The 25,403-nt window shown below is 39.9% G+C and overlaps 4 protein-coding genes across 4 annotated transcripts; 2 read left to right on the forward strand and 2 right to left on the reverse strand.

The window, feature by feature from the left end:
* The first annotated feature begins 4,266 nt into the window (after positions 1-4,266).
* Positions 4,267-4,656, forward strand: LOC130450010 (histone H2B-like). Its single transcript, XM_056788174.1, has one exon. The coding sequence runs from the start codon at positions 4,315-4,317 to the stop codon at positions 4,654-4,656; it is 342 nt and encodes a 113-aa protein (XP_056644152.1). The 5' UTR covers positions 4,267-4,314.
* A 1,569-nt stretch (positions 4,657-6,225) lies between these two features.
* On the reverse strand, positions 6,226-6,636 carry LOC130450007 (histone H3.2-like). The gene has a single exon (XM_056788171.1). The coding sequence runs from the start codon at positions 6,634-6,636 to the stop codon at positions 6,226-6,228; it is 411 nt and encodes a 136-aa protein (XP_056644149.1).
* A 1,585-nt stretch (positions 6,637-8,221) lies between these two features.
* LOC130450008 (histone H2A-like) lies at positions 8,222-8,596 on the reverse strand. Its single transcript, XM_056788172.1, has one exon. The coding sequence runs from the start codon at positions 8,594-8,596 to the stop codon at positions 8,222-8,224; it is 375 nt and encodes a 124-aa protein (XP_056644150.1).
* A 9,401-nt stretch (positions 8,597-17,997) lies between these two features.
* On the forward strand, positions 17,998-18,414 carry LOC130450009 (histone H2B-like). The gene has a single exon (XM_056788173.1). The coding sequence runs from the start codon at positions 18,043-18,045 to the stop codon at positions 18,412-18,414; it is 372 nt and encodes a 123-aa protein (XP_056644151.1). The 5' UTR covers positions 17,998-18,042.
* The last annotated feature ends 6,989 nt before the right edge of the window (positions 18,415-25,403 follow it).

A 25,403-nucleotide genomic window follows, 5' to 3' on the forward strand; every position in this document is an offset into this window, starting at 1 on the left:
TAGAAGAAAACGTAAGAATGCGAAAAGCAAACTTACGATAGAAAATAAAACCGACAACGAAGAAAACGGAAAGGAAATAGAAGAAGAACTGAAAAGAATAAAGAGAAACGAAGAGGAAAAACAAAAATAACCGGAGAGGAGGCCACCTCCAATTATATTGAAATCCCCACTGATGTGGACTGTAATCAGGAAACAACTGATACAGAGAAGCATAAACGCCCAATGCAAAATGGGCAGCCACACCGGAAAGATCACCACGCAATCAGTGGATGATTTCAACAAAATGAAGATGCTCCTGAGCGAGCACAAAGAAATAGAGTGGTACACGTACGCACTCAAAGAGGAAAAAGAAAGAAAGCTAGTGATTAAAGGACTAGCAGTCAACACCCCAGCACCGGAAGTAGAAACCGAGCTGAGGGAAATAGGATTAAAACCGAAAAAAGTATGGCAATTGACTAGCTATACGCAAAAAAATCAAGATAACACCAGGAAATTACTACCAATATACATGGTAGTTATCGAGCCTGCAGAAGAGCAGGCATACAAAAATCTGAGATATCTCTGCCACACGAAAATAAGTGTGGTAGAACAGAAAAAACACGACGGACCTGTACAATGCTACAGGTGCCAAGGATTCCATCACGAACACAGCACGTGCAACATGGACGTGCGCTGTGTAAGATGCGCAGGAGAACACAGGGCCGCGGGCTGCACCCCCTGAGCAAGACCGAGAAGCCGAAATGCAGAAACTGCGCAGGTGACCACCCAGCCAACTACAGGGGGTGTCCGAAAAATCCCAAAAAAGAGAAAACAAAAAAACCAACAACAAAAACCACGATCCCAGGAGTCAGCTACGCCCAAACGGCCAAGAAAACGCCGACAGCCTCAATTCCTCAAAAACAACAAGGAACGGGCGAGATATTGAGTATGCTGCAAAATATGCAGGCACTCATAGCGACATTAATAGCCCAACAAGTCAAATAAAATGACAAACAACCTTCCTAGTCAAATAAAGATCGGCTCGTGGAACACAGGAGGACTACGAACAAACCAAAACACCATGGGAGTGATCTTGGAGGAAGAAGATTACGATATCTTCGCTCTACAAGAAACAAAATTGCCAGGTGACACACACAGATTCACCTGGCCAGGCTACAACGTTTATAGAGACGATATAAACGGACGCTCCGGAGGCACAGCGATCTTAGTAAAAAAAGAGTTGTGCCAACACCGAATAAATTCACCGGACGGACTACTTAGCATGGAGGCGACAATAGTAGTCATTAAAACATCATACGGCGATATTAGAATAATATCAGCATACGTAAGGCCTGAGACTACAATACACGAGGAAGACGTGCTAGCAGTACTCCCAGATGGTAAAAAAGGCATAATCATAGGAGATCTGAATGCCAAATCCCCTGCGTGGTACAGCACAAGAAGAAACAGACAAGGAAGAAACTTGGAGAAGATCATAGAAGATCACCCATCCTATCAAGCGATAGGACCAGTAAGACCGACACACTACCCACCAAATGGAGGAAGGCCCGAGGTTATAGACATCGCCGTGTTGAGAGACATGACGATGCCTGTAGAAATCCGGACCATAGACGGCGGCGACGCTCATTCACCAATCGTCGTCACCATCGGTAGCGGCAACAGACAAGCAGGAAGAACCGTGAGAAAAACCAACTGGGAGAAATTCAGAAGGCTAACAGGACAGCTGTTAGGACCAATCACGGAAATAAAAAGCAAGGAGATGCTAGAAGAACAGGTCTGTTTCTTCGAAGAAGCACTATCAGAAGCGATAGAACGAAGTACCACAATGACCGTACCAGACAAATACGGCAGATTCAAAAATATAAGCGACGATCTGAGAAATCTGATTAGGGAGAAAAACCGAATAGCTAGAAGAGCCCAAAGAACGCAAAATCCAGAAGAAAGGAGGAGAGTGAGGGAAATGAAACAGGAAATTCAAGAACAGCTACAGGAGCACAGAAGCGAGGAATGGAACAGAAGGATAAACGAACTAGATCCGCAAAAACCCGGATTATGGAACATATCTAAAGTCTTAAGAGAAGAAAGAAAACCAATGCCCCCAATACACGGAAGCAACGGGATGGCGTATACAGACAAAGAGAAAGCAGAAGAGCTGAAAAACACGATGGAACTTCAGTTTACACTGAACGAATATCCCGACGAAGATATGGACCTCTCAGACATGATAGAAGAAAACATCAACGATTACCTAGAAGAAGAGGACGATCAAGAAACCCTAGGATTCGCAACACCGATGGAAGTGAAAGAACTACTCAGGTTCGCATCAGCAAGGAAGACACCGGGAATAAACGGAATCACGAACAGAGCGCTGAAAAACATGCCAAAAAAAGGTATGGCATACCTTTCGAACATAATAAGTGGCATGTTGAAGACAAAACACTTTCCATCGAGATGGAAACAAGCAGACATTATCATGCTGAGAAAACCCGGGAAAGACCCCACTTTCCCCCAAAACTACAGACCGATAAGTTTGCTACCTGCCATGAGTAAAATCGCAGAGAGAGTGATACTGAGGATTCTGAACGAACAAACAAAGACATTAAATACAATACCAGAGGAACAATTCGGCTTCAGGAAAAACCACAGCACCGAACAACAAATCCTGAGACTAGTAGAATATACTACTCAAGGTTTCAACCAGAAAGAATCCACAGGGGTAATCTTCCTAGACGTAAGCAAAGCCTTCGACCGAGGATGGCACGATGGCTTGCTTTACAAGATGAAAGAGGCAGGATACACAAAACCGCTCATAAAACTCCTGAGCACGTACCTCAAAGACAGGAAGTTTCAGGTAAAGGTCGCAAACGAAAAATCGGAGGTCGGAGAGCAGCAGGCGGGAGTACCGCAAGGAGCGGTACTATCACCAATGCTGTATAACATATACACAGCAGACATCCCGAAAACGGAGAACACCTTGACAGTGCTAAATGCGGACGACACTGCAATAGCAACGAGATGCGTTAAGGTGAAAAACATCACGGAAAGACTCCAAAACGCTGCAAAAGAGATTGACGAATGGTGCAAAACATGGAAAATACAAGTCAACTGCGAGAAAAGCCAAGCAGTTCTCTTTAAAAAAAAAGAAGCCACCAACCCGACCGGAAAATAAAAATTAACAACGAAGAAATCCAGTGGACAAAAAAGGCCAAATACCTAGGCGTAACGCTAGACCAAAGTCTCACTTTCAACGAACACGTGAAAAACACTGTCGACAAAGTGAGACAAGCGAGAGCAAGACTATGCGGATTAATCGGTAGAAAAAGCAAGTTAAAGACGGAAACAAAGCTCAGATTTATCAGGAGTATAATAATACCGATTATTACGTACGCCTCTGTTGCCTGGGGACATACTTGCAAAACAAACAGAAAGAAACTACAGGCTCAACAAAACATAACGCTGAGATAAGCACTAAATGTTCACTGGACAACAAGTAGCGAGGAAATATACGGAGAAACGGGACCCGAAAAAGTATTAGACATCATGGACCAAAGGGCAATAAAGCTATTCGAGGAGTTGGCAACACACCCCAACGAAGAATTAAGGGAAATCATAAAATACAACAAAGAAGACTACAAGAAACACAAGAGGCCCAGAAAACAATTGGATGGATAGAGGTAAAGTAGGTAGGCTAGTTTAGGTTAGTTTAAAAAAAAACAAAAAACCAAAAAAAAACATAAAAATCATAGAAAATGAAAAAAAAAACATTTTCTATCCAACATCCTAGGTTTTCAAAGACAACCCACAAGAGGACACCCCCCGACACGGTAACTCCGCATTTCATAGGCAAGTGTAGAGTTATACATTGGGGACAGCTATAGAGAAGGCGAAGGACCACTCGGATTAGATCTTTCCGACCGGTTGTAGGTCGGAAAAGGTTTACCCGAGGCCGCGAAACACACACACACACATTATGACGTCCAGACTATGAAGCCAAGAGAGTATAGCCAACAGGCTAATCTCTTAACAAAAAAATATAGACATCCCAGAATCTCCCATAGAACTAAGGGGAGAGGAAGGATTCTACGCGCGAAACTGCGACGCGAAAGAGGATGAGGACCTGTCGGAATTGACAGGGGGTGGTTGGAATGTTCTTCTTCGCACCCACTCGCGGATTCATCCGGGGGTGGATGCTTAGAGGGACGGGATTTCTCACGCGCAAGTGTGTGTGTGTCTGTTAACTGTTAATTTTACCCACTTTTTGTCGATAAATACGGTACGTCATCCAAGTGTTTTTATTTTATTTCAAGAGAAATAATGCCACCAAAAGCTAGCGGAAAGGCAGCGAAAAAAGCCGGAAAGGCTCAAAAGAATATTTCGAAAGCCGATAAAAAGAAAAAAAGGAGGAGGAAGGAAAGTTATGCTATTTACATTTACAAAGTACTTAAGCAAGTTCATCCTGACACCGGTATATCGAGTAAAGCTATGAGTATAATGAATAGTTTTGTTAATGATATATTCGAACGTATCGCCGCCGAAGCATCCAGATTGGCTCATTATAATAAACGTTCAACAATTACAAGTAGAGAAATTCAAACTGCAGTGAGACTATTGCTTCCCGGAGAATTGGCAAAACACGCAGTCAGTGAAGGAACTTAAGCAGTTACCAAATATACTAGTTCTAAATAATAAGTATAACATATCTACTATATTGACAGAAAATTTTCTATTTTATTTACTTAAATAATAACATCGACCAAACAAAAAAAAACGGTTCTTTTCAGAACCACAATACTACTTTTTTTTATTTATATATGATAACAACGAACGAAAGACTTTAATTCAATTGAATTCTATTAAATATGACGAAAGATGATATTCCACTTAACTGAAAAATCCTCTTCTAAGATCAATAGAAATTTATTGTGTATTAATATTATAAGGCCATGTTTTTCCGTTGTACGTAACTTTCTAACGTCGCTTTTGTTTTAAAAAGTCTCATATACTAATTCACTGTCGGCTAAAGGCAAAAAAAAACCCCGACCGCCGGTAAGATAAAACATACAAAGCGGTTGGTCGGTTGCCGTTGTTAAAGTAGTTTTTGTGGCGTCTTTGAAGTTTTGTTAAAAACACTTTTTTTTTTCTTTTCAAATTGGTTTGAAATTTTAAATAAAATATGTCCATTTCCTAAAATAATATACTATACAATGTAAAAAAAATTGTCGGATAAAATATGAAATATTGTGTAATAGACAGACATAGTTGCGAATAGAGCGAAGTAGTTAGTTCGTTCGAAGAAAATATAATCAGTCAATCAATCTATTGTAATAATTATAATTTGCTACTACCACCACCACCACCCACCATTCAATATTATCTAAAATGAAATATAAGCGGGTTCCAATATTGAAATTTGATATTTTTCTTATATTTAGTATGTCGGAAGATTGTTATTGAAAAATACTCATAATAATATATTAGTTACGAACATATATAGTAGAAACGTGTCGCGTAAGTCAGGGTAGACATGTCACCGTTCAAATGATAATTGCGGTATTATTTCAATTCGTTCTGATATTTTTAAATATTGGTCATTATTGTGAATAGACACGTATCTCTTTACCTTCGTTGTATTTTAAGAAGGACTTTTATTTAATTTCGAAATTATATCTAAAGTGCTAAGCATCGACGGAAATAAATTTTTAACCATTTTTAAGTGGTACTTTTTTTTAATAACAAACGTTGTTAGCAGTCATTAAATTATAGTAAAACTTCGGCGAAAGTTCGAAGTATACCTTAGTTAGTTCTTTGTCAATTTTTTTCATTACATTCGATTCGAAAATCTCGAAGAAACCAAGGTTTTTGAGGTTGGTTTGGTTTATGAGGTTCGTTTTTTAACTTAGTTCTATTCGTTCGTTCAGTCTTCCGTCCGCTTTATTTGAATGACTCCTCTTGTAACTCATTACACGCGGAAAATTAAAAGTCTCTTATACTATTAAGTATATAATATAGAGAGGTGAAATTTTATAAAACGAAATATAAAACTTCTTTATCCAATCAACAATCACATCCTATGTTTATATCAAAATATTATACTAATATCATAAATGTTAAATTATTTGTGGTTCTGAAAAGAACCGTTTTTACTTACAATATATATATAAAACAAAAAATCTATTATAATCAAATAGATAAAATGTAATTCTATAAAAAAAAAAATTTTTGTATTTATGCTCGTTCTCCGCGAATTCTTCTAGCCAATTGGATAACCTTGGGCATAATGGTGACTCTTTTAGCATGAATGGCACACAGATTAGTATCTTCGAATAGACCTACCAAATAAGCCTCACTAGCTTCCTGGAGAGCCATAACCGCTGAACTTTGAAAACGTAAATCTGTTTTAAAATCTTGTGCTATTTCACGAACCAATCGTTGAAATGGCAATTTTCTAATAAGTAATTCGGTACTCTTTTGATAACGTCTTATCTCACGAAGAGTTACAGTACCTGGCCTATAACGATGAGGTTTTTTTACTCCACCAGTAGCTGGTGCGCTTTTACGGGCGGCTTTTGTCGCTAATTGTTTACGAGGAGCTTTCCCTCCAGTCGATTTTCTAGCCGTTTGTTTAGTACGAGCCATCTTATTTTTTTTTGTAAGTATACAAGAAATGTCAATATACTTAACCGCTATAGCAGCTTGATAATTGGTAATTTGGTTATGATTTGCATTAGGCCCTGATATAGGAATTTTTTTCTCTGCAGGGCGGGGTGTGGGGATATTTTGTTGGGAAGTGTTTACTCGGCTGCTTCTAGCGGTGCAGTTACATTTTTTTTTTCAAGATTTTTTTTTCTTTTTTATATTTTTTTTGGGGGGTTTTTTTATATATATATTTTTTTGTTTACTTTTTGTTTTTTCTTAATCTAATTGGGGGTGGGCGGGTACAGCTGCGGCTGTATTATTCCCTATCGTCGGACATTTGTCTGGAGAATCGTTTCTCCGCAGAAAACCTGCAACTCCGACAATGGATGAAAATGAGGGTGTGTGTTGGGGGTAGGAATTTATCTGATTGATATGGGAGCTACTATTGAGGAAATTGAGGAAGGATGAGGAGGGTCCCTTTCGCAACGGAAGTCTTGATTCTATGGATCGAATCAATTAGAAGGGGCTTGGAGGTCATTTAGGCGGCTTGGAATGGGGGTTATGTCAGTATTGACATAAATGGCGTTGCTAGGGCTAAACCTACACTTTTTCAGTGGGACGTGTTTGGTTTTTGGGTGAAAGCGAAATGAATGCGGTTACCCACGCCGCTGGTTACGGTACAATTATAACCGTAAAAAGGGGGAATGAGGCTACTAGCGCCCGAGAAGTAGGGATGGCGTTCATTATTGTTGTTGCCAGGATTTCGATTAGGATTTTAGTGTCAGTAGACAGGTCATAAGGGGTTTGAGGTTTTTCTAGGGTGACTGGGGCTGTATCCTGGGGGGCTTTCGGAGTTTCAATCCTTTTCGGACAGCGGGGGTGGAAGGCGGGGTGAGGTCCACCGCAATTTTTACAGGTAGGGGAGTTAGCTTTTGGGCATTTTTCTGGCTTGTGACCAGAAGCACCACAGGTTGGACAAATAGGTTTGGCATTGCAGGTGTCTGCGGAGTGGCCGGTAGATGAGCAACGGTTGCAGTATTTGGGGACTGCGGGTATGGTGTTTGAATTTGAGGCTGCGCAGTAGTGCGAAAGCCCGTGGAAGTTTATACCCTTGGTTAGGGCGTGATGGTAGGCGGTTTCGGAATCTGTAATAATTCGGAACATGGATGTGGGTTTATTTGTGGATCTAGCTATGATTCTCCAAGTTTTAAGGACAGGGAATTTCAGGATAGAGAGGATCTCCAGGAACTCTTCTTCGGTGTAAGATTGGTCTACATATATATATATATATATATATATATATATATATATATATATATATATATATATATATATATATATATATATATATATATATATATATATATATATATATATATATATATATGTGTGTGTGTGTGTGTGTGTGTGTGTGTGTGTGTGTGTGTGTGTGTGTATAATATATCTATATTATAATCTCTTTCTATATATATATATATATATATATATATATATATATATATATATTGTGGCCCTTAAAAGGGCCGGTTTATGAATATGTATGTATTTCGATAAAATAAAGAAATATAATATAATGAATAAAGAATTAAGCCTTCTTTTCTGTCTTTTTCGGTAAAAGTACAGCTTGAATGTTAGGAAGAACACCACCTTGTGCGATGGTTACTCCAGACAACAATTTATTCAATTCTTCATCGTTTCTAATGGCTAATTGTAAATGCCTTGGAATTATACGGGTCTTTTTGTTATCTCTAGCAGCATTTCCTGCTAATTCGAGTACTTCGGCTGCCAAATATTCCATAACAGCTTCCAAATATACTGGAGCTCCGGCACCGACTCGTTCTGCATAATTGCCTTTTCTCAACAAACGATGTATACGTCCTACAGGAAATTGTAATCCAGCTCGGTTTGAGCGAGATTTTGCCTTTCCCTTTACTTTACCACCTTTACCACGTCCAGACATTTATATATATATATATATATATATATATATATATATATATATATATTTCTTTTTCCAAAACAAAAAAAAATAGAACTTTGTCAATTGAAAACTATGAAGCAACCGAAACTAACTGTTAAACAAAAAATTTACACTCGACCTATCTATTTATATTAACATGCCCTACCAATGAAATTATAGCAAATGCGCAAACGTAGAAGGGCGGAGCCTATTAGAATTACGTACGTTGATATAAAAGAGAGGGACATAAGTGCTGTTAACTAGGTAGAGGCTGTACTGTTAGTAGTTGTGAGATTCATTCGGAAGTAATTCGTGGGGCTGGTTACGGTCCTGTTGAGTTTACGGTGAGTGAACATCTGTGACTGTGCAGTGAAACGAAAGCGGACGCGGGTAAGACCCAAATAAAACTTTTATTGCAGGTTGTGTCAGGCACATTTATTTTATAAGCTTTAAGATTTTCTTCGCATGAGGAAAGTCTTATAATAAAGCATTTGATTGCGCGGAGAATTCCGCTATTTAAAGTTTCCGTACACTAGTACGGACAAATATTTAACTTTTAAATTTCAGGCAATTTTAGAGAATATATAATAAAAAAAAAAAAAAGAGAAATACAGAGGTGAGTACAGGCATGGAGCCTGAAAACCCAAAGTGTAGGGAAAAACCCTACGATAGGGGATCATCGAGAGAGAGGAAGACGAAAACGCTCGAAGCGACAAACAAGAAGCTGGAAGAAGAATTGAAACGAATGAACGAAGAACAAAAAAAAACGGTGGAAGAAAACAAGCTCCTAAGAAAAACAATTGAAATGCAACTTACAAAAATCGATAGCTTGACCGAAATGGTAGAAAATCTAGGCAGTAAACTGACAAAACTGCTAGAGCAAAATGAAAAAAACCAAAATAAAGGACAAACCCAAACGGAAAACAAAACATGCGAGAGCCAGACAATAGTAATGGAGGACTCAAGCAGCGAAGACTGCCCAATGGAAGAAGAGGATTTCACGCAAGTGAAAAATAAAAGAAAACGTAAGAATGCGAAAAGCAAACTTACGATAGAAAATAAAACCGACAACAACGAAAACGGAAAGGAAATAGAAGAAGAACTAAAAAAAATAAAGAGAGACAAAGAGGAAAAACAAAAATAACCGGAGAGGAGGCCACCTCCAATTATATTGAAATCCCCACTGATGTGGACTGTAATCAGGAAACAACTGATACAGAGAAGCATAAACGCCCAATGCAAAATGGGCAGCCACACCGGAAAGATCACCACGCAATCAGTGGATGATTTCAACAAAATGAAGATGCTCCTGAGCGAGCACAAAGAAATAGAGTGGTACACGTACGCACTCAAAGAGGAAAAAGAAAGAAAGCTAGTGATTAAAGGACTAGCAGTCAACACCCCAGCACCGGAAGTAGAAACCGAGCTGAGGGAAATAGGATTAAAACCGAAAAAAGTATGGCAATTGACTAGCTATACGCAAAAAAATCAAGATAACACCAGGAAATTACTACCAATATACATGGTAGTTATCGAGCCTGCAGAAGAGCAGGCATACAAAAATCTGAGATATCTCTGCCACACGAAAATAAGTGTGGTAGAACAGAAAAAACACGACGGACCTGTACAATGCTACAGGTGCCAAGGATTCCATCACGGACAGAGCACGTGCAACATGGACGTGCGCTGTGTAAGATGCGCAGGAGAACACAGGGCCGCGGACTGCACCCTGAGCAAGACCGAGAAGCCGAAATGCAGAAACTGCGCAGGTGACCACCCAGCCAACTACAGGGGGTGTCCGAAAAATCCCAAAAAAGAGGAAACAAAAAAACCAACAATAAAAACCACGATCCCAGGAGTCAGCTACGCCCAAACGGCCAAGAAAACGCCGACAGCCTCAATTCCTCAGAAACAACAAGGAACGGGCGAGATATTGAGTATGCTGCAAAATATGCAGGCACTCATAGCGACATTAATAGCCCAACAAGTCAAATAAAATGACAAACAACCTTCCTAGTCAAATAAAGATCGGCTCGTGGAACACAAGAGGACTACGAACAAACCAAAACACCATGGGAGTGATCTTGGATCTTGGAGGAAGAAGATTACGATATCTTCGCTCTACAAGAAACAAAATTGCCAGGTGACACACACAGATTCACCTGGCCAGGCTACAACGTTTATAGAGACGATATAAACGGACGCTCCGGAGGCACAGCGATCTTAGTAAAAAAAGAATTGTGCCAACACCGAATAAATTCACCGGACGGACTACTTAGCATGGAGGCGACAATAGTAGTCATTAAAACATCATACGGCGATATTAGAATAATATCAGCATACGTAAGGCCTGAGACTACAATACACGAGGAAGACGTGCTAGCAGTACTCCCAGATGGTAAAAAAGGCATAATCATAGGAGATCTGAATGCCAAGTCCCCTGCGTGGTACAGCACAAGAAGAAACAGACAAGGAAGAAACTTGGAGAAGATCATAGAAGATCACCCATCCTATCAAGCGATAGGACCAGTAAGACCGACACACTACCCACCAAATGGAGGAAGGCCCGAGGTTATAGACATCGCCGTGTTGAGAGACATGACGATGCCTGTAGAAATCCGGACCATAGACGGCGGCGACGCTCATTCACCAATCGTCGTCACCATCGGTAGCGGCAACAGACAAGCAGGAAGAACCGTGAGAAAAACCAACTGGGAGAAATTCAGAAGGCTAACAGGACAGCTGTTAGGACCAATCACGGAAATAAAAAGCAAGGAGATGCTAGAAGAACAGGTCTGTTTCTTCGAAGAAGCACTATCAGAAGCGATAGAACGAAGTACCACAATGACCGTACCAGACAAATACGGCAGATTCAAAAATATAAGCGACGATCTGAGAAATCTGATTAGGGAGAAAAACCGAATAGCTAGAAGAGCCCAAAGAACGCAAAATCCAGAAGAAAGGAGGAGAGTGAGGGAAATGAAACAGGAAATTCAAGAACAGCTCCAGGAGCACAGAAGCGAGGAATGGAACAGAAGGATAAACGAATTAGATCCGCAAAAACCCGGATTATGGAACATATCTAAAGTCTTAAGAGAAGAAAGAAAACCAATGCCCCCAATACACGGAAGCAACGGGATGGCGTATACAGACAAAGAGAAAGCAGAAGAGCTGAAAAACACGATGGAACTTCAGTTTACACTGAACGAACATCCCGACGAAGATATGGACCTCTCAGACATGATAGAAGAAAACATCAACGATTACCTAGAAGAAGAGGACGATCAAGAAACCCTAGGATTCGCAACACCGATGGAAGTGAAAGAACTACTCAGGTTCGCATCAGCAAGGAAGGCTCCGGGAATAGACGGAATCACGAACAGAGCGCTGAAAAACATGCCAAAAAAAGGTATGGCATACTTTTCGAACATAATAAGTGGCATGTTGAAGACAAAACACTTTCCATCGAGATGGAAACAAGCAGACATTATCATGCTGAGAAAACCCGGGAAGGACCCCACTTTCCCCCAAAACTACAGACCGATAAGTTTGCTACCTGCCATGAGTAAAATCGCAGAGAGAGTGATACTGAGGATTCTGAACGAACAAACAAAGACATTAAATACAATACCAGAGGAACAATTCGGCTTCAGGAAAAACCACAGCACCGAACAACAAATCTTGAGACTAGTAGAATATACTACTCAAGGTTTCAACCAGAAAGAATCCACAGGGGTAATCTTCCTAGACGTAAGCAAAGCCTTCGACCGAGTATGGCACGAGGGCTTGCTTTACAAGATGAAAGAGGCAGGATACACAAAACCGCTCATAAAACTCCTGAGCACGTACCTCAAAGACAGGAAGTTTCAGGTAAAGGTCGCGAACGAAAAATCGGAGGTCGGAGAGCAGCAGGCGGGAGTACCGCAAGGAGCGGTACTATCACCAATGCTGTATAACATATACACAGCAGACATCCCGAAAACGGAGAACACCTTGACAGCGCTATATGCGGACGACACTGCAATAGCAACGAGATGCGTTAAGGTGAAAAACATCACGAAAAGACTCCAAAACGCTGCAAAAGAGATTGACGAATGGTGCAAAACATGGAAAATACAAGTCAACTGCGAGAAAAGCCAAGCAGTTCTCTTTAAGAAAAAAAGAAGCCACCAACCCGACCGGAAAATAAAAATTAACAACGAAGAAATCCAGTGGACAAAAAAGGCCAAATACCTAGGCGTAACGCTAGACCAAAGTCTCACTTTCAACGAACACGTGAAAAACACTGTCGACAAAGTGAGACAAGCGAGAGCAAGACTATGCGGATTAATCGGTAGAAAAAGCAAGTTAAAGACGGAAACAAAGCTCAGATTTATCAGGAGTATAATAATACCGATTATTACGTACGCCTCTGTTGCCTGGGGACATACTTGCAAAACGAACAGAAAGAAATTACAGGCTCAACAAAACATAACGCTGAGACAAGCACTAAATGTTCACTGGACAACAAGTAGCGAGGAAATATACGGAGAAACGAGACCCGAAAAAGTATTAGACATCATGGACCAAAGGGCAATAAAGCTATTCGAGGAGTTGGCAACACACCCCAACGAAGAATTAAGGGAAATCATAAAATACACCAAAGAAGACTACAAGAAACACAAGAGGCCCAGAAAACAACTGGATGGATAGAGGTTTTCAGAGACAACCCACAAGAGGACACCCCCCGACACGGTAACTCCGCATTTCATAAGCGAGTGTAGAGTTATACATCGGGGACAGCTATAGAGAAGGCGAAGGACCACTCGGATTAGATCTTTCCGACCGGTTGTAGGTCGGAAAAGGTTTACCCGAGGCCGCGAAACACACACACACACATTATGACGTCCAGACTATGAAGCCAAGAGAGTATGGCCAACAGGCTAATCTCTTAACAAAAAAAGATAGACATCCCGGAATCTCCCATAGAACTAAGGGGAGAGGAAGGATTCTACGCGCGAAACTGCGACGCGAAAGAGGATGAGGACCTGTCGGAATTGACAGGGGGTGGTTGGAATGTTCTTCTTCGCACCCACTCGTGGATTTATCCGGGGGTGGATGCTTAGAGGGACGGGATTTCTCACGCGCAAGTGTGTGTGTGTGTGTCTGTTAACTAGTGCTGCTAGCAGTAGACTCCGAGAATTCGACGAGTGAACAAGTGTGACAGTGAAGTGAAGTGAAAGCGGACTCAGGTAGTCAGGTGAGACACTGATAAAACTTTTTTTATAATGAAATAAACCCTTTCGGGGGCAAGTGTTTCAAGAACCAACGTGAGTCCTAGGATCAGCCAGTTTCAGGTGAACATTATTTTCATTTTTATAAAACACTAACAGGCAATCAAAAGGGTCAGGAATTCTTTAACCGGGGAGGAAACTCCCTCCGGCAGTGAGTCCGCTGTCGGCTTTGGTAGCCAACTCTTGTTAGGTACTAAAAAAGGATTTCAATTTTCGAAATCCTTATTTCTTATCCTCACTTGATCTGACTCTATCGATCTTTTTATTTCACCCATTTCACTTTTGAAAATGCCCCGAGTACCCCGCTCCCCTATTCAAACCCGAAGTAAATCTGTATCCACCGTCGATGAATTCCCACCTCTCTCAACCAACCCCAATTCTCCCTCTGAGGAGAAAACCTTCGCAGAAATGGTCGCAGAACTCTCGCGGTACAATCCACATCAATTCACCCAAGTTCGCAATGCCATTGAATATATCAAACGGAAATCACTCGAGAATAATAGAAGCTCCTTACCAGCACCATCTGCGGATTCCTATGCATCTAGGGTCTCGCAGAAATCGTCCAACTCTAAATCCCAGCGGGTTGATTATACCCGACAAGGCGCGATCCCCAAAACCAATATTCCTCCTCTAAATTCCAAGTCAATCTCAATACCTCAAAAGCCAAAAAAATACCCAAAATACCACTAAACCGCAGGCACCAACTCAAACCCAGACTCCCAGAACCCACCAACAACCCCAGACCCCCAGAACCCACCAACAATCCCAGACCCCCAGAACCCACCAACAATCCCAAACCATCACCCAAACACTCAATTTGAGAAACCTCCCAACAAAATATACCTCACAGAGAGAGCTCTACAATCTCCTCAACACGCCGAAGAAGAGTTCCTGGAGATCCTCTCTATCCTGAAATTCCCTGTCCTTAAAACTTGGAGAATCATAGCTAAATCCACAAATAAACCCACATCCATGTTCCGAATTATTACAGATTCCGAAACCGCCTACCATCACGCCCTAACCAAGGGTATAAACTTCCACGGGCTTTCGCACTACTGCGAAGCCTCAAATTCAAACACCATACCCGCAGTTCCCAAATACTGCAACCGTTGCTCATCTACCGGCCACTCCGCAGACACCTGCAATGCCAAACCTATTTGTCCAACCTGTGGTGCTTCTGGTCACAAGCCAGAAAAATGCCCAAAATCTAACTCCCCTACCTGTAAAAATTGCGGTGGACCTCACCCCGCCTTCCACCCCCGCTGTCCGAAAAGGATTGAAACTCCGAAAGCCCCCCAGGATACAGCCCCAGTCACCCTAGAAAAACCTCAAACCCCTCACGACCTGTCTACTGACACTAAAATCCTAATCGAAATCCTGGCAACAACAATAATGAACGCCATCCCTACTTCTCGGGCGCTAGTAGCCTCATTCCCCCTTTTTACGGTTATAATTGTACCGTAACCAGCGGCTTGGGTAACCGCATTCATTTCGCTTTCACCCAAAAACCAAACACGTCCCACTGAAAAAGTGTAGATTTAGCCCTAGCAATACCATTTATGTCAATACTGACATAACCCCCATTTCAAGCCGCCTAAATAACCGCCAAGCCCCTTCTAATTGATTCGATCCATAGAATCAAGACTTCCGTTGCGAAAGGGACCCCCCTCATCCTTCCTCAATTTCCTCAATAGTAGCTCCCATATCAATCAGATAAATTCCTACCCCCAACAAACACCCTCATTTTCATCCATCGTCGGAGTTGCAGGTTTTCTGCGGTTTCCCTGCAACCTGGAGAACCGATTCTCCAGACAAATGTCCGAATATAAAAAAGAAAAAAAATCTTGAACAAAAAAAATATATATAACTGCACCGCTAGAAGCAGCCGAGCGAACACTTACCAACTAAATATCCCCACACCCAGCCCTGCAGAGGAAAAAATTCCAATATCAGGGCCTAAGCAAATTATATCAAATTTCCAAAAAAAAACCTTCCTTCCTAATTTTTCACAACGAATCTCTCTCTCTCTCTGTGCTGTTGACTGTGTACTGCTAGTTGACTCCGAGACTTCGACGAGTGAACAAGTGTGACAGTGAAGTGAAGTGAAAGCGGACTCAGGTAGTCAGGTGAGACACTGATAAAACTTTCCTTTTTCTTTTCAGCAGGTAGCTGTGCCTTGACACAGCCTTTTATTTATAATGCTAAAAAACATTTCCGCATGAAAGAATTGTGTTTGTCAACACAAATTTGATTGTGCGGAATTTATCCGTTTTTCGAAACAGCCGTACTTATCAGTACGGCTTAAACTTTTCTTTTAGGTTACTTTAGATACCAAATCAAAATAGGAAAACCGGGACAGAGAGCAACAGGCATGGAGCCTAAAAACTCCAAAAGTAGGGAGAAAAATGAATTATCCAAAATCATATTTCAGCAAAAACCTGATTACGAAGCGCTGGTTGAGAAGATGGGACAGCAAATCAAATACCTCGAAGAAAGAATGAAAAATTACGAACAAACGATAATCGTTAAAGACAAGCAAATTGAGTCCTTAGAGGACACTATTAGAGAATTCAATGCCGATAACTACAAATTGGCAGACACAATTGTAGAATTGAGAGATGAGATAAAAACTCATGAAAAAAAAATACAAGAATGTACACAAATCGAAGACTGCCCTATGGAAGGAGATTTCACGGAAGTAAAAAACAAAAAAAAGGAAGAAAGCAGATAAACAATCCTCAGATGAAGAAGAAGAAACATCAACGGACAATCAAATCCAAGAAGAATTGGAGAAGATAAAACGTGACGAACAAAGGAAACAGACAAAACCGGAGAGAAGGCCACCTCCGATAATTCTAAAATCTCCACTGATGTGGACAGCACTACGCAAACAGCTAGTGCAAAGAAAAATCGATGCCCAGTGTAGAATGGGAATACACACGGGCAAAATAACGACGGCAACTAAAGACGACTTTAACAAAATGAAGATGCTCATGAGCGAGTACAAGGAGATTGAGTGGTATACATACCTACTCAATGAAGAGAAGGAGAGGAAGATCGTCATAAAAGGACTTGCTGTTAACACCCCAGTGTCGGAGGTAGAGGAGGAATTGAAGGAAAATGGACTTAGACCGAAGAAAGTATGGCAGTTGACAAGCCGTACTCAAAGAAATCAGGACAACACACGAAAACTACTACCTATATACATGGTAGTAATAGAACCGAAAGAAGAACCAACTTATAAGAAGTTGAGATACCTCTGCCACACAAAAATAAGTGTGGTAGAACAAAAAAGGCACTACGGACCTGTACAATGTTACAGGTGTCAGGGATTCCAGCACGGACAAAGCACGTGCATAATGGACGTGCACTGCGTGAGATGCGCGGGAGCGCATAGAGCGGCGGAATGCACGCTCAGCAAGACGGAAAGACCGAATTGCAAGAACTGCGGAGGAGAACACCCCGCAAACTACAAGGGGTGCCCGAAACACCCGAAAAAGACGGAGAACAACCAAGCAAGGAACACCACTCAAACAGGACGCACTTACGCACAAGTTGCGAAAAAAACAACAAAGACAGAAGAAAAAACACCGGAGCTACTGAGTATGTTGCAAAACATGCAGATACTCATAACAACACTCATTGCCCAACAAAAATAAACTACAAGAGGACACCCCCCGACACGGTAATTCTGCATTTCACAAGGAAATGTAGAGTTATACATCGGGGACAGCTATAGAGAAGGCGAAGGACCACTCGGATTAGATCCTTTCCTATCGGCATGAGGTAGGAAGAGGTTTACCCGAGGCCGCGAAACACACACACACACGAAGACGTCCAGAACAAGAAGCTAAGAGTGTATAGCCAACAGGCTAATCTCTTAATAAAAAGATAAGACATCCCAGAATCTCCCATAGACCTAAGGGGAGAGGAGGGATTCTACACGCGAAACTGCGACGTGAAAGAGGATGAGGACCTGTCGGAAGTGACAGGGGGTGGTTGGAATGTTCTTCTTCGCACCCACTCGCGGATTCATCCGGGGGTTGATGCTTAGAGGGACGATATTTCTCACGCGCAAGTGTGTGTGTGTCTGTTAACTGTTAATTTTATCCACTTTTTGTCGATAAATACGGTACGTCATCCAAGTGTTTTTATTTTATTTCAAGAGAAATAATGCCACCAAAAGCTAGCGGAAAGGCAGCGAAAAAAGCCGGAAAGGCTCAAAAGAATATTTCGAAAGCCGATAAAAAGAAAAAAAGGAGGAGGAAGGAAAGTTATGCTATTTACATTTACAAAGTACTTAAGCAAGATCATCCTGACACCGGTATATCGAGTAAAGCTATGAGTATAATGAATAGTTTTGTTAATGATATATTCGAACGTATCGCCGCCGAAGCATCCAGATTGGCTCATTATAATAAACGTTCAACAATTACAAGTAGAGAAATTCAAACTGTAGTGAGACTATTGCTTCCCGGAGAATTGGCAAAACACGCAGTCAGTGAAGGAACTAAAGCAGTTACCAAATATACTAGTTCTAAATAATAAGTATAACATATCTACTATATTGATAGAAAATTTTCTATTTTATTTACTTAATAATAACATCGACCAAACAAAAAAAAACGGTTCTTTTCAGAACCACAATACTACTTTTTTTTATTTATATATGATAACAACGAATGAAAGACTTTAATTCAATTGAATTCTATTAAATATGACGAAAGATGATATTCCACTTAACTGAAAAATCCTCTTCTAAGATCAATAAAAATTTATATATATATATATTATTATATATTATTATATATATATATTTATATATTTATATATATTATTTATTTATATTTATATATTATATATTATATATATATATATATATATATATATATATATATATATATATATATATATATAAAACTTTCTAACGTCGCTTTTGTTTTAAAAAGTTTCATATACTAATTCACTGTCGGCTAAAGGCAAAAAAAAACCCCGACCGCCGGTAAGATAAAACATACAAAGCGGTTGGTCGGTTGCCGTTGTTAAAGTAGTTTTTGTGGCGTCTTTGAAGTTTTGTTAAAAACACTTTTTTTTTTCTTTTCAAATTGGTTTGAAATTTTAAATAAAATATGTCCATTTCCTAAAATAATATACTATACAATGTAAAAAAAAATTGTCGGATAAAATATGAAATATTGTGTAATAGACAGACATAGTTGCGAATAGAGCGAAGTAGTTAGTTCGTTCGAAGAAAATATAATCAGTCAATCAATCTATTGTAATAATTATAATTTGCTACTACCACCACCACCACCCACCATTCAATATTATCTAAAATGAAATATAAGCGGGTTCCAATATTGAAATTTGATATTTTTCTTATATTTAGTATGTCGGAAGATTGTTATTGAAAAATACTCATAATAATATATTAGTTACGAACATATATAGTAGAAACGTGTCGCGTAAGTCAGGGTAGACATGTCACCGTTCAAATGATAATTGCGGTATTATTTCAATTCGTTCTGATATTTTTAAATATTGGTCATTATTGTGAATAGACACGTATCTCTTTACCTTCGTTGTATTTTAAGAAGGACTTTTATTTAATTTCGAAATTATATCTAAAGTGCTAAGCATCGACGGAAATAAATTTTTAACCATTTTTAAGTGGTACTTTTTTTTAATAACAAACGTTGTTAGCAGTCATTAAATTATAGTAAAACTTCGGCGAAAGTTCGAAGTATACCTTAGTTAGTTCTTTGTCAATTTTTTTCATTACATTCGATTCGAAAATCTCGAAGAAACCAAGGTTTTTGAGGTTGGTTTGGTTTATGAGGTTCGTTTTTTAACTTAGTTCTATTCGTTCGTTCAGTCTTCCGTCCGCTTTATTTGAATGACTCCTCTTGTAACTCATTACATGCGGAAAATTAAAAGTCTTTTATACTATTAAGTATATAATATAGAGAGGTGAAATTTTATAAAACGAAATATAAAACTACATTCAATATTTTTTTTTATATCAGTTTAGTGTAGTTTATCGACTATATAATAACACACAAGGTTATTAGTAGTTATGGCGGATACAGAAAATCAAACTTCGGTTGTAACCGCAACGTCTGCGTCTAAGTCACCGCAGGTTTCGTCGTCTCCAATAAATAAAAAGGAAAAAAAAGCTAAAAATCCTAGGACCAAACCATCTCATCCACCGACTTCGGAAATGGTAAACAATGCGATCAAAGGTTTAAAGGAACGCGGAGGCTCATCTTTACAAGCAATTAAAAAGTACATTGCTGCCAATTATAAAGTTGATGCAGAAAAAGTAGCGCCATTCATCAAAAAATATTTGAAAGCATCTGTAGTATTGGGATCTTTGGTACAAACTAAAGGTAAAGGAGCTTCCGGATCATTCAAATTAGCTTCGGCAACTTCATCTGGTGGTACTTCGGCTAAAACGAATGCTATTGACAAAAGGAAAACAGCCGCTTCTACACCAGGCGTAACTAAATCCAAAAAAATTGTAACAGCAGCAAAACGAAATGCTATTATTGCAGGAGGAGGAGGAGGAGTGGATAAATCGAAAAGTATTAAGAAATCTAATAAAGGCAAAAAAACGACAGGTACAGCAGCGGCTTCCTTAAAAACTTCGACGACGATGACAACAACAACAATATCAATTACTGATAAGAAAGGCGTTAAAGTTGCCAAAAAAACAGACAAAAAATCTTCGGCTAAAGGAGGAGTCATCGCCGCTTCCAATACATCCGCATCCGAATTAAAAAGGAAGAATCCTACTAAAGCAAAAAAATCCATTAAAAGCCAGTCCCACGAAAAAGCCGAAAGCACCAAAACCGAAAACTTCGAAAGCAGCTGCTAGCAGCTCCTCTCCTAAAGCAAGAAAAGCCGCCGCCGCTCTTAAAAAGAAGAAATAAAAAGAATATTTTTTTTCTGACAGAAAGATAGTACAACAATCGAGAAGTATTATCGGACTGATGATGGGTACGACGACAATCGACAATAATAACAAATGGCCCTTATCAGGGCCACAATTTCTTCATTTATTTATGAAGAAAATAAGAAACAAATAATGTTTGTTTTGATAAAACAAGAATTTTTTGAATTTCGGTTCAATAATTGATATGTTATGTTATGTTATATGTAACATTTTCATCGATCGATGTAATGTAGGTTGTTACCACCTTCTAAATTTGTCTCGACCTACCTACGATATAGTAGATCTAATGTGTTTTATAAACTTTTAATTATTATATGTCGATATTGTCTAAAATTTGTTAGTTAAAAATAATAATTTTCTCTATCTCGTGTATGTATGTATGTATGTGTGCGTGCGTGCGCGTGTGTGTGTGCGTGCGTGCGTGCGTGCGCGCGTGTGTGTGTGTGTGCGTGTGTGCGGCGTGCGACTTCTTTATCCAATCAACAATCACATCCTATGTTTATATCAAAATATTATACTAATATCATAAATGTTAAATTATTTGTGGTTCTGAAAAGAACCGTTTTTACTTACAATATATATATAAAACAAAAAATCTATTATAATCAAATAGATAAAATGTAATTCTATAAAAAAAAATAAATTTTTGTATTTATGCTCGTTCTCCGCGAATTCTTCTAGCCAATTGGATATCCTTGGGCATAATGGTGACTCTTTTAGCATGAATGGCATACAGATTAGTATCTTCGAATAGACCTACCAAATAAGCCTCACTAGCTTCCTGGAGAGCCATAACCGCTGAACTTTGAAAACGTAAATTTGTTTTAAAATTTTGTGCTATTTCACGAACCAATCGTTGAAATGGCAATTTTCTAATAAGTAATTCGGTACTCTTTTGATAACGTCTTATCTCACGAAGAGCTACAGTACCTGGCCTATAACGATGTAACATATGTAACATTTTCATCGATCGATGTAATGTAGGTTGTTACCACCTTCTAAATTTGTCTCGATCCCGGAAAGGGATGAGGGACGGAAAACGTCTTGATAAAGTTATCTTGGAAGACATTTGAAGATTTCAGAAGACCTACGACTTGACTCACTGCAGACGCAGCTTCTCTCCACTAGTATGAAGACTGAAGCAATGAGATAGAAAAGAGTGCTGGGATACTTCAGTAAATTTCTCTCGACACCAGAAAAGAACTACTGTGTCATAAGAACAGAAATATGGAGAAAGGGGAAGCCCATGGAACAGATTTACCAGTATCTTTATGTTCACTCAACTCGAAATGAAGAGGAAGATTTTCTCCAAAATTAAAAAAATCTGGGTAGGTCCATACTTAATTATAAGCAAGGTCCCCAATGGAAAATTGAAGTAAACCAGCCCTCGAAAATTAATAGGTGTGTACGGAGGTACCGGGTAAACTACATATGGAGTCAAAACTGAAAAAAAATAAGATTTCTTCACTCTGCCAGAAGATGATTTGTTGCAACCGGGCAGATGCTGAGACTAAAACACAATTCACATGATAAAGGTGATCTTTCAGGATATTGGTGTTCACATATAAATTTGCATCTATGCTTCCTGTAGGTGCCCTGTTATTTTCATAAAACAGAAAAGTGCAGAAATATTACATTGGCGATTTAAACATCCAGAAGGAACTCCCTTCTAAGAAAAGGGGAATGGTACGAACTCCCTCACCTACATAGACCATGATGCTGGTCTTATTCGATAATGTTAAATGGTACTGAAATTTGGTGAATGGTTAATTGGTTAAAAAACAGCATATCTTTCTATGGTTTTTATAGGCTATTTATATCGTGTTCCGACTAGTTTTATAGAGACAATTTCTGAGACAGACTTTTGTTTATTTACGTCACTTTAGACCCAAATATTTTAGAAAGTTGTTGGATATGATTAAGCGATAGTTTAGCAGACAAAGGCATTTAATAATTTGATGTCATAGCAATCGTATAAATACATTCCAAAAGTAAAATAAACCATGTGTATAAATTCATCTCATCTTTTAAAACTATTCAAATGAATAAGAACATTAATAGGATTCCACCACATCTCAAATTATGATTCCATTAATGCTGAAGATTTTTAAAAGTAATGTGTTGAGAGTTCGGCTGATTTGTTTCTATAATTTCTGGTGATCATACGTTTTTTTGGATCATGTTTGAGGTATAGAACATTTTCGAAATTGAATAAAATCTTGTTTTATATTACTCCGACTTTCATACCTATCGTTTTGTTCCTGGATCAATCTGGTCTAATGGTTCCGGGTTCCAAGGTGATCCCCTAATCTCTACAATAACCTCCCCAACCCTCCAACCAGGGCTTTCAGACTGGAGGCTCGAACAAAACACGGCAAAAAGCCAAGAACAGCTAGATTTCAATGACGCGGTGACTGGAACCATCATGCGGTCTCCAACCGGTTTCTGCCTCTCCAGCTGGGTATGAATCACATCAATTACAGCCGAAAACAGTTTGAGTAGCTACATAGAAGGTTCCAGAATCTGTCACCCTGGAAGAGAGTCACTCTGACAGCAGATCACATCTCCGTCCTTCACCTTCGCCAAGCGATACTGCGGGACCCCGGCAGAAGAAACCAGTCCGATAAGGCCAAGTGCCTCATACTAGAGCTGGACGTCGATAGCAAGTCAGCCCAAGCTATAAAAGAGGCTGGAGACTCGCTATACTATGGCATTATCAATGTCTCCTTCTCTATAATTGGGAAAAAAGAGGGTAGTAGGACCGCAACGGAGGTACTAGATCGTCAGAAGAGGCTAGGTTAGGTTAGCCAAGCACTCAACCCTCCCTAACAAAGGACCTCAGGCGCTGATATTTCACAGAAAGTCCTACTCTCTTTATATTGCAGTGCCTATAAAATTTTTACAGGCGAATCTGCAGCAAGGAAAAGCTTCAGCTGCCGTTATGTGCAACAGGTTCAGTGCATAATAAGTGGACTGGTTCTAGCTGGGGGTACGCTACATCATTGTATAACATAATCCACGTGCTTGTATCCTAAACAGGAACGTATCGTGCTTCTCATTTCCAGATGTCTGTATCAGTGACCTAGCAGTGGTCAAGGAGAGAAGAGTGCGTTGGAAAACCTGATAGTCTGCTTAGCATAAATTTCCACGGAAACTGTATCCACACTTAAGGGCGTAATTGCAGTCACAAGGTAATATGAAAGGATGGGGCTCTCCCTTCTCATGGGTTGTGACTCACATTATAGTCTGTGGGAAAGCAAGGGGTGCTTTCTCAGTGACTTTCTATGCTCCCTCAACCGAGGGAGTGTCTCCACATACTTTTGCAATCGTGGTAAGTCTGTGATTGACCTCATCATATGCTCAATGAATAAATTGAGCCTGTTCAGCTCGTGGAGGGTGTCGATGGAGGTCTCGATGTAGGATCACCGACACATTTTTTTCGAGAGGAGCTCACTGGCCACCTTGTGGATATGCTAGCGAGACTTGATCTCGCTGTCCATATTAAGATGACTGTTGCAAAACCATAACTTGCGACCATAGAGGTATTCGGAGGTCTGTCCAATCAGACGGAAACCTGAATATACTCGGAACCTCTGGTGGGATCATTCTACAGAGAAACAACGGAAAATATCATCCAGGCTCTTGCGTCCCACCGAGGGTTTGGAACTCCAAGGTAACTTGTAGGCGTTCAACGACGCTCAGGCAGTACAAAAAATTCTCAGGGATTCCAAGAGACAGAACTGGAGAGTAGATGTGCTATGTCACATTACTTCCAATTTTTGCCACTGCTGGTATTTTCCTTCAAATACCGATCCAACAATTTCTCCATTGTTTTCAGTAGTAAACTGGTAAGGCTGATGGGTCGATCCGGAAGTAATCTAAAGCTCACTTTATTGCTGTGATTTCTGGCTAAAAATTTGCAAAGACGCGCTATCGGGGATATCTTCGCAGATATACTATGTCACTCCTGGAACACTACTTCCAGTTTTTGCCACTGGTGGCCTCCACGTCCTATCCACTTATCAGGGTAAGCATTATGTAAAAATTCTCTAACTTGTCTGAAGAAATGCGCCATTGTGCTGAAACAACATAGACCTACGAGTTGCTAGTGATATATCTTCTAGAAGAACTGGTAATCCATACTTTATAAAATTCCTTCCTCTAACCGTTTATTAATCTCGTATTTATCTTTCATAGGAAGGACAACACGTTTACGTTTAGGCATTTTAAAGAAAGAGTTTACTTTCACGCGGCAAAATTTAGTTTATCGACTAGCGGTTACTAAGAAGTGACAAACGAGTACAATAACAAGTGAACGAGTCGCGACCAAGTGGGCTAAAACTGAAGCGCGGGCGGCGCGTGCGAGACCCGCGTGGTCTGAGGTGGGGGCGGGCATTGACCCGCGCGTTACTACGTTCGGTTAAACGACGTTCGGATAATCGACGCTCCATTGTATAATGTCCTACTAAAATCTTTCCGGAATGATAAATAAATTATTATGTTAACATATAACCATGCCCACAAATAATATTATGCGGGTATATTTTGTTTAAGAAACATATTTTTTTACATCATAATT

Source organism: Diorhabda sublineata, chromosome 10 (genome assembly GCF_026230105.1).
Source record: "Diorhabda sublineata isolate icDioSubl1.1 chromosome 10, icDioSubl1.1, whole genome shotgun sequence".
Taxonomy (NCBI): domain Eukaryota; kingdom Metazoa; phylum Arthropoda; class Insecta; order Coleoptera; family Chrysomelidae; genus Diorhabda; species Diorhabda sublineata.

Excerpts from the sequence above, each read along its gene's own strand:
- LOC130450010 (XM_056788174.1), top strand. The coding sequence starts at position 4,315 with ATGCCACCAAAAGCTAGCGGAAAGGCAGCGAAAAAAGCCGGAAAGGCT.
- LOC130450007 (XM_056788171.1), bottom strand. The coding sequence starts at position 6,636 with ATGGCTCGTACTAAACAAACGGCTAGAAAATCGACTGGAGGGAAAGCT.
- LOC130450008 (XM_056788172.1), bottom strand. The coding sequence starts at position 8,596 with ATGTCTGGACGTGGTAAAGGTGGTAAAGTAAAGGGAAAGGCAAAATCT.
- LOC130450009 (XM_056788173.1), top strand. The coding sequence starts at position 18,043 with ATGCCACCAAAAGCTAGCGGAAAGGCAGCGAAAAAAGCCGGAAAGGCT.